The sequence below is a fragment of the Rana temporaria genome, chromosome 13, assembly GCF_905171775.1.
Source record: "Rana temporaria chromosome 13, aRanTem1.1, whole genome shotgun sequence".
Taxonomy (NCBI): domain Eukaryota; kingdom Metazoa; phylum Chordata; class Amphibia; order Anura; family Ranidae; genus Rana; species Rana temporaria.
Window position 1 is genome coordinate 104,992,009 of NC_053501.1, and position 13,773 is coordinate 105,005,781.

Here is a 13,773-nt window from a genome sequence, read left to right on the forward strand (position 1 = left end):
TGGTTGATGATAAAGGGGGCAATACGCACCATTACGAACTAAGTGGATGCAGACTTTTGAACAGGGGGGCATATCATTTGTTTTAAGATTGTGCCATTCTGTTATCACCTACAGCTGATTATGACTCCCATAAGAAAAAAAAAAGAAATGCGATTTGCAGGCTCACTTAGGTATGCTGCATACTGTATCTGATTAATTCTCCAAGGGGATGCAAACTTTTGAGCACAACTGTAAGAGCAAAAGATATGCTTGAAGAATAATAGCCGGAACGAGCAGAGATGGGCCATCCCGTAGCTCTACCCTGTTCCATGATGCAAAAAAAAAAGGGGGGGGGAGAGAAGGGAAGTGAAGGGTAGGGGGTGGGTTGGGAAGGTAAGGAAGGGCACCCAGAGAAGAAATCCACCGGCAGGCGCTTGCCATTACTCAGCAAGGAGGTCTCGCACTTCAGGAGGATTCTATATACATATTCAAGGGATGCTAGGTCTGGTGATAACGCTCATATGTACCCAATTCCTGTGCCAGGAGTGATTCCATGCGTTCGATATGATTCATCTCCTCCACCTACTCTAAAAGGGGGGAATTCGCCAACGGTGGGGTATGACCAATCTAATATCGCCTATAGGTGGATTGAGTAAGAGATAGTCTAACAGATTGGGGTAAGGCTATGGAGAAGTCCTGGAGGTGACCATGAGAAGAGGTGATGAGGGAATAGAGAAAGGGTGGCAGATTCTGAGTGGTTGGTAAGGTGGAGGAGTCTGACAGCAGCCTTCAAGAGGAAGTAAATCCTGATGGGGCTTACTTCCTCTAATGGACTACTATCGCATAGTAGCCCATTATGTGACACTTACCTGCAGTATAAGCCCGCGATGTCACCGTCTTCCACGCTGGCAGCGAGCATCCATCTTCACCCCCTCTTTCAGGGGCGGCGAACTCTGGCTCTCTGATTGGCCAGAGTCGCGCATGAGCCACTTTTCACGGCATGACCCCGGCTTGAAACGGAACAGCTTGCCCTTTCAAGACGGCGCATGCGCCGTTAAAGTTGTCGCTCTGGGAAATTGCAAATATCTCAGAGATATTGCAAGCGCCTACAGGCAAGTCTTAATCTAGGCTTACCTGTAGGTGTAACTTGTCCACGAGGGACAACCACTTTCATGATGGACTGAAGAGGGGATAGTCTATATCAGGGGTCTCCAAACTTTCCATACAAAGGGCCAGACGGTGGCCAATGTGAGTAGAATATGCCCTGGGAGTAAACAATGCCCTGTCATTGATGTCCGTAGAAAGAATAGTGCCCCATCATTGGCAGGAATAGTGACCCATCATTGGTATCAGGTGCGGGGGGGGGGGGGGTGTGTGCCTTGATTTGCAGCATGATTTGGACAGTGATTAGATGTAGGGCTGAAAGGAGAGTCCAGGATTACACCCAACACCCTGGCGCGCAGAATTGGTCTGATATCTGTGCCGTCTCTCGAAAGATAGGTCAGGGGAAGGGGCATGTGGGGGGAGGAAATATCACAAGCTTTGGTTTGGACAGACTGAGTTCGAAGACGTGGTGTGATATACACATTTAGCCCGGATATCTACAGCCTTACCTGTTCTTTTTTTTTTTTGGTTTGTCATCCATATTTACCTGCATTTTTTTTATATATATATATTTGTGATTTTCATCCATATTTAGTCCAGATTTCTGCAACCTTACCTTTTTTGGGGGCTTTAGTCTTTGGACGATCTTTCTTTGGACGTTCTTTTGATATTTGTAGCTCCAAAAATGCCTACGAGTAAAAAACAATAAAAAAGGGAAAAAAAAGAGAATGAAAACCCTAAACACTGCCGGGATATGTAGTCCCAGAACGGGCAGCTTCATCGCACCCGCTGTGACCCTCAAGTATCGTAATTTGACCTTTACCTTGGCTGCAAAGTACCATGTAATCCTACTTTCTGATTAAAAAAATAGAGCCCAACTCCAGACAATAAATGTAATTTTAGCTTGAACAGAGTAAGTAGGAAAGGGTTCAAACCTCTGTCATGTTTTTTTTTTTACTTAAATACTATGCGTTTCTATGGGGAGACTTACCTTTACTTCCTGTCAGGACAGCAATGAGAAGTCCCTCCATTGGGGACACAGACAAAAATAGGGATTTTGCACTAGTTTCTTGAGGACCTTTGGAGGGAAAACTGAAACCTTTGGGACATACTGCCACCTACAGTAGGATTGGACACTGGCAAACAAAAAACCTGTAGGTCAACCTGGGATAACCACTCCTATTACCAAGCATGCTTCTGTTTGTAACAATACAGTCTGTCATATTGAGAGACACAGGAAGTCCTAAACCGTAGGGTCATTCATAAGCAGTCCAACGTTCTTAAACGACTCCTACAGACTGGACCTCATCCAGACAATGGAGGGAAACTTCCCTTTAAATTACTAGAGTTGGACAAAGGCACAGGAGAACAATGTCTTGGTTGAGATGAATGGCAGAAACTACCTTGGGTAGGAAGGATGTCCTGGGCTTCGACAGCACCTTGTCCCCAACCAAAAATAGTTTTTGGGAGATGAGGCCACCACATCAGACACACCCTTCGAGAGGTGACGGAAACTAGGATAACCACCTTGTGGGTTAAAGAAGAGAGAAATGTCTCTAAGGGGTTCAAACTGGAGGTTTCTAAAGCGTTGAGAGAACCAAATATAGATTCCAAGAAGTCACCAGGAGACAAACAGGGGGAGCTATATGGGGTCTTATAAAGAGAGAGGTCAGTGGTCTCTGAAACAGGCAGAAACCTGACCCTTGATAGTGCAGAGAACCAGATGCTGGTCCAAATGTAGCCGTAGAAAGGTGAAAATGTATTCCCCTGAGAAACTTTTGGGGATGAAGGTCCCTAGATGCAGACTAAGTGAAGTGAGCTTGCTGAAAGTGGAATTTCTAGCTCTGAACATTATAGAAATCACAGAATCCAGTGCCCCGTCCTTTAGAACCTGGGCTTCGGTAGCCATGATCTTAAAGCCAGCTACCATTTAGCAGGATGTAAAATCAGCCCTCAGGACAGTTGGTAATTTTCAGTCTGGCAAGGGCCATGGTACAAGGAGTCTTACCAGTTTGGTGTACAACATCCACCTGTCACTCCAGGACAATTAGGATTACCGAAATGCTTTCCATCTCAATCCTCGGGAGCAGACAGACGTTTCGGAGGAGGAAAGGCATAGATCCAAGTGTGCTGATCCCATGGAATCAACAGAACATCCACTACTTTTGCTCCCATCTATGACATAGGTCCTGCAACATCTTCAGGCATAGGAACCATTCTCTCTGGCCCAGGTCCTGTTAGCCAAGAAAATCTGCATGCCAATTGTCTACACCTGGGATGTATATGGCTGACAAGGCTGTAGTTCTGTCCAGGGCAGTGTCTACTTTACCTCCATTGTCAAAGCAGGACTTCTGGTTCCTCCTGAAAAGGCCACAGTGCTGGTGGTGTTCAACTAAATCTGGAGTGGATGGCCTCCAACAGGTAGGTCCAACGCTGAAGCGAACAGCCTAATTGTTTAAAGTTCCAGAATGTTTATTTGAAGGTTGGAGTCCAATAATAACACAGTTACCAGGATTCCTCTTTATTCCAACAGCTTGCACCTGTTGAGATTCTTCCAAAATACAGGAAGAAAAGACCTCACTGGCTGCAGAGCTGGATTCTTGAGACATCAAGCCAGAGATAGCCTGGTACTTGACAATAGCGAAATCGACCTATCCAGTGCTAGGACTGATTTATCCCACAATACCATAGAATTTTGCATTGCAGAGGTCTAGAGTGAAACTGGACAAAGGAGACGGTCTCGAAGGGGGCCACCATCAGTCCCAAAACTCTTGTGGAAAAGCGGAGTCAGTAGGGTTCTGGAATGAAGATTTCAAACCTCATAATGGCGAGACCAGGCCAAGATACTTCAAGCGATAAAATGGTTCCAGAAATGATTTCTGAAGGTTCAGGGCAGACCCCAAAACTTCAGTAACATTTGGATAGTCCAAGACATGTTTGTGAGAGCCCGTGTTCCCTCAACATGATGTTGTCCAGCTACCCCACAGTAGGGATGCCACAAGAACACATCAGGGCCATAACCTTGGTGAACACCTTATGTGCAGAGATGTCAAAGGGCCACATGCTGACAGTTTAGGGGCTTCCGTAGCCATGCTATTAAAGCCAGCTACCATTTAACAGGATGTCAAATCAGCCCTCTAGACAGTAGATCTTTATCAGTCTGGCAGGGTTCATGGTACAAGGAGTCTTACCAGTTTGGTGTACCACAACCACCTGTCCCTCCAGGGCAATGAGGATTACCGAACTGGTCTCCATCTCAATCCTCGGGAGCAGACGAGAAAGAATTTTCGGAGGAGGAAAGGCATAGATGCCATTTCCCATGGAGTCAACAGAACATCCACTTCTTTTGCTCCCATCTATGACATAGGTCATGCAACATCTTCAGGTATAGGAACCATTCTCTCTGGCCCAGGTCCTGTTAGCTAAGAAAATCTGCATGCCAATTGTCTACACCTGGGATGTACATGGCTGCAGTTCCGTCCACGGCAATGTCTGCTTTATCTCCGCTGTCAAAGCAGGACTTCTGGTTCCTCCTGAAAAGGAACAGTGATGGTGTTGTTCAACTAAATCTGGAGTGGATCCAACAGGTAGGTCCAACGCTGAAGGGAACAGCCTAATTGTTTAAAGTTCCAGAATGTTTATTTGAAGGTTGGAGTCCAATAATAACACAGTTACCAGGATTCCTCTTTATTCCAACAGCCTGGCGACTGTTTCTTCCAAAATACAGGAAGAAAGGACCTCTCTGACTCCAGAGCTGGATTCTTGAGACATCAAGCCAGAGATACCCTGGTCCTTGACAATAGCCAAAATCAACATATCCAGTGACAGGACTGATTTGTCACACAATACCATAGAATTTTGCATTGCAGAGGTCTAGAGTGAAACTGGACAAAGGAGACGGTCTCGAAGGAGGCCACCATCAGTCCCAAAACTCTTGTGTAAAAGCGGAGCCAGTAGGGTTTTGGGTTGAAGATTTCAAACCTCATAATGGCGAGACCAGGCCAAGATACTCCAAGCGATAAAACGGTTCCTGAAATGATTTCTGAAGGTTCAGGGCAGACCCCAAAACTTTAGTAACATTTGGATAGTCCAAGACATGTTTGTGAGAGCCCATCCCCCTGTCACTCCAGGGCAATGAGGATGACCAAAATGCTCTCCATCTCAATCCTCGGGAGCAGGCGAGAAAGATGTTTTGGGGGGGGAAAGGCATAGATGCCATTTGCCATGGAGTCAACAGAACATCCACTACTTTTTCTCCCATCTATGACATTGGTTCCTATAACTGAAGATGTTGCAGGACCTTTCTCTCTGGCCCAGGTCCTGTTAGCTAAGAAAATCTGCATGCCAGTTGTCTACACCTGGCATATACATGGCTGACAAGGCTGCAGTTCTGTCCAGGGCAGTGTCTGCTTTACCTCCGAGGTCAAAGCAGGACTTCTAGTTCCTCCTGAAAAGGAACATTGTTGGTGGTGTTCAACTAAATCTGGAGTGGATGGCCTCCAATGGGTAGGTCCAACACCTAGCGGCCTGGCGGCTGTTGAGATTCTTCCAAAATACAGGAAGAAAGGACCTCTCTGGCTTGATGGCTCAAGAATCCAGCTCTGGAGTCAGAGATAGCCTGGTCCTTGACAATAGCCAAAATCAGCATATCTAGTGACTGGACTGATTTGTCCAACAATGGTCTAGAGTGAAACTGGACAAAGGAGACCACCATCAGTCCCAAAAAATATTGTGCAAAAGCGGAGTCAGTACGGTTTTGGGTTGAAGATTTCAAACCTCATAGTGGTGAGACCAGGCCAAGAAACTCCAAGAGATAAAATGGTTCCAGAGATGATTTCTGAAGCTTTAGGGCAGACCCCAAAACTTCTGTAATGTTTGGATAGTCCAAGACATAATGTTTGTGAGAGCCCGTGTGTTCCCTCAACATGATGTTGTCCACCTACCCCACAGTAGGGATGCCACAAGAACACGTCAGGGCCAGAACCTTGGTGAACACCCTGGGCCAGATTTACGTAGCCCGGGCGCAGCGTAACTTAACCGATTTAGGTTACACCGCCGCAAATTTTCTGGCTAAGTGCCCGATCCACAAAGCACTTACCTGGAAATTTGCGGCGTTGTATCCTAAATCCGTCCGGCGCAAGGCGGGCCAATTCAAATGGGGCGGGTACCATTTAAATTAGGCGCGTTCCCGCGCCGGACGTACTGCGCATGCTCCCGATGCAAATTTTCTGACGTGCTTTGCGCGAAATTACGACGCGCCGACGTTTTGTGAATCGCGACATGAAAAAAAGACTTGTGCCGGGAAAAAAAAAAAAAAATTAAAAAAAAATTCAAAAGCCACGCGGGAAAGACGGGTATACTTTTACATGGTGTACTAATTTTACACTTTGTAAAAGGTGCCCTATCTTTGCGACGGCAAACTAACACTTGCGGCGACGTAGCGACGGGAAAAAGTTTCGTGGATCGCCCTAACTGCTAATTTGCATACCCGACGCTGGTTTACGACGCAAACTCCCCCCAGCGGCGGCCGCGGTACTGCATCCTAAGATCCGACAGTGTAAAACAATTACACCTGTCGGATCTTAGGGATATCTATGCGCAACTGATTCTATGAATCAGTCGCATAGATAGAAACAGGGATACAACGGCGTATCAGCAGATACGCCGTCGTATCCCTTTTGTGAATCTGGCCCCCTATGTATAGAGATGTCAAAGAGCCAGGCCACATGCTGACAGTTTAGGGGTCCTACAGCAAAATGTAGAATTCACTGATGCACTGACCAGATGAGCAAGTAAGCTTATTGAAGTCCAAAGAAGCCAGAAAAGTTCCCCTCGTGGAGGAAGGCGATGACCGATCTAGTGGAATCCATTTGTAATTTTGAGGCCAAAATGTGCCTTGGAGGTCCAAGCTTGGGCAAATGCCCCCTTTGGGTTTGGGAACAGGAAAAAGGTTGGAGTAAAACCCCTAAAACAAAACATTCTGTTGCAGGGACTGGGGTAATGATACCCTGATCCAGAAGACTCAAGGACAAAGAACTGCTGTCTGTACAGAGATACAGGAAGGTTGCAAGTGAGAAACAGAGGAGAGGGCAGGGAACAAAACTCAAGATGGTATCCCTGGTAGATCATTTCCGGCACCAAGACATCTGGAATGCAAACGGTTAGGGCAAAGATCCACAGATATCCTCTAATCTGGAAAGTGAGGACACCTTCATGTGGAACAAGGCTTTTCAAAGGATTTGGCCAGCTTGGATTGTCAAACTTTTTGTTTTGACTGCGAGCCAAGCTTGGTGGCCTCCTTGAGGGAGACAGTTCTTTGATTTTTGACCCTTTGTCTTCTGACCTTTGCACCTGCAAGAACAGTATTAAGGACCTGCCCTTGTAGCTTAGGGTAAGGAAGCATTTCTTCTACATGTTAGATCGACCAATCAAGGATTTTTCCTTAGGAGTAGAGCACTGTGACTTAATGACCATCCATGCACACCTTGGCCTGATAGTTGATGTCTTCTCCTTGCAGTTGTCTAGGAGGCTGTAGATGCTACACTGGCTCAGGACAGCCATAGCAGAATCATTTGAAAACACATGAATTCCTACATTATCGCTACCTCTTCTCACGAAAGGGCCCTGTCTGGCAGATCAGGGTTGCACTGATACTAATACTAAGCATTTCCACGCATACACGTGCAAATGCGCCGATACCTAAAACCGATACCTTTGCGGTGTGATTTGAGTCTGTACAAAATGAATGGGCTCAAATCGCATGCGATTTGAACAGCAATGCGTTGCGATTCCTGTCTAAATCGCATGTGGTTTCCCCCAACACTTCTGGATGAACCCAGTATAATAAGGCCCCTTTCACACTTGGGCGGGAGGTGCGGTGGCGGTAAAGCATTGCTTTACTGTCAGAATTGCGGTGGCATTCGGCTGCCAATGATGCGGTTTTACCCCCCGCTAGGGGACGAAAAAAGGGTCAACACCGCCGACAATATTGCCGGCGGTATAGCCGCCGTTTCCCATTGCTTTCAATAGGAAGGAGCGGAGGAGGAGCGGTAAACACACCACTCCTTCAACGCTCCAAAGATGCGGCTTTTGGAGCGGTCCTGCTAGCGCAACCGCTCCAGTGTGAAAGCCCTCAAGCTTTCACACTGGAGATACAGCAGCCACTGTTTCAGGTCAGTTTGCAGGCGCTATTTTTAGCGCAATAGCACCTGCAAACCTCCCCGGTGTGATAGGGGTCTAAGACAGAGAAGTGCCAAGTGCACCAATGAGAGAGAGAGAGACTTGTAAAGCGCAACACATGCGAACTGAATCGCCTCTGGGCGCTGTATCCATTTCATGGGTAAGGAACCCCTTGACCTCAGAAGAGATGGGTTTTAATCTTTCTCCTGAAGGCCAAGTGGTCCGACTCCAGTCGGATGGTGGTTGGTAGTGCATTCCACAGGCGAGGTCCCTGGACTGCAAATCTTCGATCTCCTTTGGACTTGTATCTGGCCTTGGGTATCTGGAGGAGGTTTTGATTGGTGGATCGCAGAATGCGATTGGGGTTATGGGCTTTTATTTTTTCGCATAGATATTGGGGGGCGTTGCCTTGAATACACTTATGTATTAGGCAGAGTGCCTTGAAAGTGATTCTGTCTTTTACCGGCAACCAATGAAGGGATCTCAGCAAAGGTGACATTGATTCCCAGGGTTTTTTCCCAGTCTCTAGTCGAGTGGCCGTATTTTGAACGACTTGCAGACGAGTGATTTGGTATTTGGGGAGTCCTAGATAGAGGGCATTTGCGTAGTCGAGTCTGGAATTGATGATTGTTCCCACCACGACTGCAATGTCCTCTTTCGGGATAAAGGGCGTGAGTCTGCGTAGTAGGCGCAGCAGATGGTGGGATCCGCTGACTACTGACCCTATTTGTGCATCCATTGTTATGTATGTATCGAAAATGACTCCGAGACTTTTGACTTTGGTGCTAGTTTTACCCAGAATGGGCGGGGGAGTCCATGTTGACGCAGGGTGATTTTTCCGGTTAGCGTGAAACAGGAGAAGTTCTGTTTTCGAACCATTGAGTTTAAGATAACTGTTTGTCATCCAGTTATCTATTAGAGCATGGGTCTTCAAACTATGGCCCTCCAGTTGTTGAGGAACTACAATTCCCATCATGTCTAGTCATGTCTGTGAATGTCAGAGTTTTACAATGCCTCATGGGATGTGTAGTTCCACAACACCTGGAGGGATGTAGTTTGGGGATCCCTGTATTAGAGTGAGGCATTTCTCTAGTGCAAGAGAATGACCCTTTTTGTTGCAGATAGGGAAATACAGTTGCGTGTCGTCTGCATAGGAGTGGTAAAGTAACTTCTGGTTACTGATGATTTCAATCAATAGACAGTTTATTAAAAATATGTTCTAACACCACCACAAAATCCAAATCTGCACGGTGCCCCTGTCCCACACTGATGGTAGAAAACCACAGCCGCTTGCGGTGCTCACGAGGCTGGAGGAGATGTATAGGCAAGTCGAAGCTTGCAAGCTCCAAGTGTGTAGCCTGTTACTACAGCAGGCGGTCCGCTCCAAAGCTGACATCACTTATACTCCTATACCCACTTAAGCGCTCCAAGCTGGTTTACAGGGGTCCCAGAACTTCACACATCTCCTCCAGCCCTGTGAGCACCCATTCATTTTGTATGGGCTCAAATCACACCACAAAAAGGTGTCCATACTTGGTACTTGACCGAAAGTATTGGTACTCATCGGTAAAAAAAATAAAAATGGTATCAGTGCAACCCTAGTAGAGATAACTGCAGACACCATTAAAACCTAACAGAGGTTATAACCCTTCAAGAAAAAACAAAGTAGTGGCTGGGCATCCACTTAACTTTGTGGAGGAGGACAGCAACACAGTGCTATTTCTTTACTATGCACCAACAGTGATCGTTCTTTTTATTTTATTTTTTACCAGCGATCAGCACAATCTTCTACTTTTGGAGCCAATGCAGCCACAAACTGCCTGTAATGCCTCGTAGACACAGTCGGAATTTTGACCGTGCAAAAGTCTGCCGTGACCCCGTCGGACAAAAAGAGAAAAGGTTCTCTATTAAAGGTCCGACAAAAAAAAATCCGATGGAGGCTACACACGGCCGGACTTTTCCGAGAATAACAGCCTGTCTAAACTTTTTTCCTCGGAAAGTCCGGCCGTGTGTACGAGGCATTAGGATTGCTGGTAGCAAAAGTACAAGTTCACTCGTAAAGTGCATCTAAACCCAAAACAAAAATGTCATTTATTGCAGCTCACCCGTCCTCCGATATGAAGGCTACAATCACATCAAAGTAATCTTTGTCTTATTCTCCTGTTCACCTGGCAAATAACACAATTCCTGTTCCTGGGTCGCTACACTAATTTGTCCACAGTATCTATAGAGCAGCCAATGTCATTGTGGGCCGCATTAGCATTATGGTCGCCGGTTGTATCTGTAATAACAGATGTCCAGAGAACCCCCCTCCCCAATATCAGGAGTCAAGAGGCCCCCCCACCATCAGAAGTCAAGACCCTCCCTTACATCACAGTGCATCCTCCTTACCTTGTGCTGATGCCAAGAAGAAGCTAAAGGCGTAGCTGGGAAGCAGAAAGTGCAGGTCTAGAGGAGGACCATAGGAGGGCTGGAGTCTTCTGAATGCTGAGACCAGGGGAGCTGGAGACGATGAGGTGCTAAGGCTGCACAGAGAGGCGAAGGATTTGTAGGAGGGGGTTCTGTCCTCTCTGCTGCAGACTGCTGGGAGGGGGGATGGGGGGAACAAAAAACTCTGTATCTCCGTGGATCTGTAGTAGGAGCTCTATCCTCCTCTCTGCTGCAGACTGTTGGGAGGGGGGGGGGGACAAGCCTCTCCGTGGCTGCACAGAAAAGCACATGATCTGTAGTAGGAGCTATGTCCTCCCCTCTGCTGTGACAAGGTGAAGGCAGATACTAGAGGGGTGCCACAGCTGCAGGAGAAAAGTGACGTGGCCTGTTGAGCTGGATTCGGGCCCCTGGGCCTTGTGTTTGTTATATGTGCTTTAGAGGAGCCAATAGCTGTCACGCAGTTTGAACTTCAAACATGTCTTCCTCTTGTGGGGCATAAGCGTGAGGCTTAGTAGATTGTGCATTTAGTTCAGCTCACAGGAAGTGACAAGCACACTGCATTTATAACAAGATCAACTGATGATTTCTCTGCTTGCTAAAGATGTTCTCAGCTTGAAAAAAATTCTAAGGCAGCCACCACACCTAAAACGGTTCTCCTGTCCCCCCCCCCCCCAAATTAAAAGTCAGCAGCTATAAATACTGTAGCTGCTGACTTTTATTATAAAGACACAAACCTGTCCAGGGATTCAGAGCTGTCCTCACCCGAGCCAATTCTTCAATCTGTTTAGGGTCCAGAAGCTGGCAGCCGAAGTAAACCCATCGAGTTAACAGTTTAAAAAAATAGTTACATTTCCGGCACGTGCCTGGAATGCAACACCCCCATTGGCTGTGCTCTCAACCAAACCGGCAAACCATCCAATGGCTGGTGTCGTAGCAGATCACATGTGCAGCATCATGGCAATGGTAGATTACAGGCCAAGATGGCAGCTTCCTTGACTAAAAACAATTGGAGGGTTTACTTCCACTTTAACTATGGGAAACCAGCAGTGAAGCCTTGCAGCTTCAAGCGGAGTTCCACCAAAAAATGGAACTTCCGCTTTTCGGAATCCCCCCCCGGGGTCACATTTGGCACCTTTCAGGGGTGGAGCAGATACCTGTCCAATACAGGCATTTGCTCCCATTTTCGGGCATAGATCGACGCAGTATCTGCGGTGATCTACGCCATGTCCGGCCCTCCACGCTGTCTTATGGGAGACACACAGGTCCCAGAAGACCGCAGGGACCAGTGAGGACAAGCAGTGCGACTCGCGCATGTGCAGTAGGGAACTAGGAAGTGAAGTCACAAGGCTTTACTTCCTGATTCCCTTACCGAAGATGGAGGCGGCAGCCCCTGAGAGCGGAGGGACACATTGGCTTCGGGTGCCGACATTGCGGGCGCCCAGGACAGGCAAGTGTCCTTATTTGTAGCTGCTGACTTTTATTCATTTTTTTTTGGCGGAACTCCGCTTTAACAGCTGGTTTCTCTCTGCACATACGCAAGTTGTGCTGCCTGGTGTGAATGGTCCTGCAGTCTTCTGGGACCTGCGATGTGTGCCACACGGCTGCGGGGAGGTTGGGGTGTTCTGACCAGTGGTGTGAGCGGGTAGCTGTCAAAAAGGTACCTGCCCCCCCCCCCCAAAAAAAAAATTGCCAATTGTTAAAAGGAGGGGAGGGGGGAATGCAAACAAGCTGAACTTCCACTTCGGATTTAGAATACTTTTGGGTGAAGTTCCACTTAAAAGCGGAAGTTAACCCATCCATTTAACCGTTTTTTATTTCCGACACAGGTGCCAGAAATGTTGTGCTCTCAACCAAACTGTCAAACCATCCAATGGCTGGTGTCATAACTGATCACATGTGCAGCATCACGGCAGTTGTAGATTAAACATAGGCCAAGATGGCAGCTTCATTGGCTGAAAACGATAGGAGGGGGGGGGGGGGTTTACTTACACTTTACGAACTGGCAAGCTGCAATACAATATATTTTGTTCTTGGGTTTGGATACACTTTGACTCTCAACTGGAGTTGTTAAACGAATGGTTATTGGGAGCCGCGAACGTTCATTAAGGAATTGTCGGTTTTGCAGAGCCATGTCTGTGGGCAGAGATTGCCAACGAGTTTTCTATACCAAACCTCTGTGTATGATTTACAGCAGTTTCTATTGGCTCATCACTGTGTTGGGAAACCTTACCAGCCAGCAAAAACAAAAAATAAATAAAATTATAAATAAAATACCTGCTTTTCCTCTTCCAGACACTTCTTCGCCTCTGCGATTCGTTTTTTTAGAGCCTCTTCCTTGTGGCTTTTGTATCTTATGGTACCGTTGGTGAAGAAATCTCTGACTTTAATAGCGAACTGCTCGTCTTCGTAGTCCTTAACCTCGAAAGTTTTCTGAAAACAGACAAATACTTTGTGATCTAAAAACGCCATACATAATAAAAAAGGAGAACCAATCAAGCTGCAATGTTCCGTTTTAGTTTTGGGAGGTCATACAAGACCAGACCACTTGCTTGTATCTCAATGTGACGGAGCTATGGAGGCTTTCACCTGTCCCTGGGGGGGTGGAAGATGGAAAACTGCTGCAGGTATGAAGTGCAAATGAAGATACCTAGAAGTGAACATGTTTCGCACAGGTTGTTCCGACAAGTAAAACTTGGAAGCTTTCCTGCCCCTTTCCACCTCCTGTACATTACTGTTGGCCGGTAAGGTTTCCCAACACAGTGATGAGCCAATTGAAATGTGGTGAGGTGGGCCATAGCAGCAGGGCCGCTGATAGGGGGGACCACCAGCCCTCCTGTAGGGGGCCCGGACAACAGGAGGATCGGTAGAATGAAGAATGACAGCGACTCAAACTTGGTTTCTCTCCCTCTCACCGGTTTTCAGCTGCTAGGTGAGAGACACAGCGCTGGATTTAGGGGATGCTGGGGCAGGTTGTTGTGTCCACCCACCTTCCCCCGCCCGCACTCACAGCCGGTACGAGGAGACGGCAGCTTAGAGCGGTGAGAGAAGTAGTGCCAGCGAGAGGTGTGCTGCGTTTTGTTC

The 13,773-nt window shown here is 47.2% G+C and overlaps 1 protein-coding gene across 1 annotated transcript in view; it reads right to left on the minus strand.

Annotated features, from left to right (window-relative positions):
- Window positions 1–1,365: 1,365 nt before the first annotated feature.
- The window catches only part of LOC120920656, a 63,541-nt gene continuing 51,133 nt past the window's right edge, over window positions 1,366–13,773 (minus strand). Inside the window, exons 14-15 of the mRNA XM_040332856.1 lie at window positions 12,967–13,122; window positions 1,366–1,772 (exon numbers count right to left, since the gene is read on the minus strand). Of these exons, the coding sequence (XP_040188790.1) occupies window positions 1,665–1,772; window positions 12,967–13,122 (264 nt within the window). The 3' untranslated portion in view covers window positions 1,366–1,664. The remainder of the gene's footprint in view (window positions 1,773–12,966; window positions 13,123–13,773) is intronic.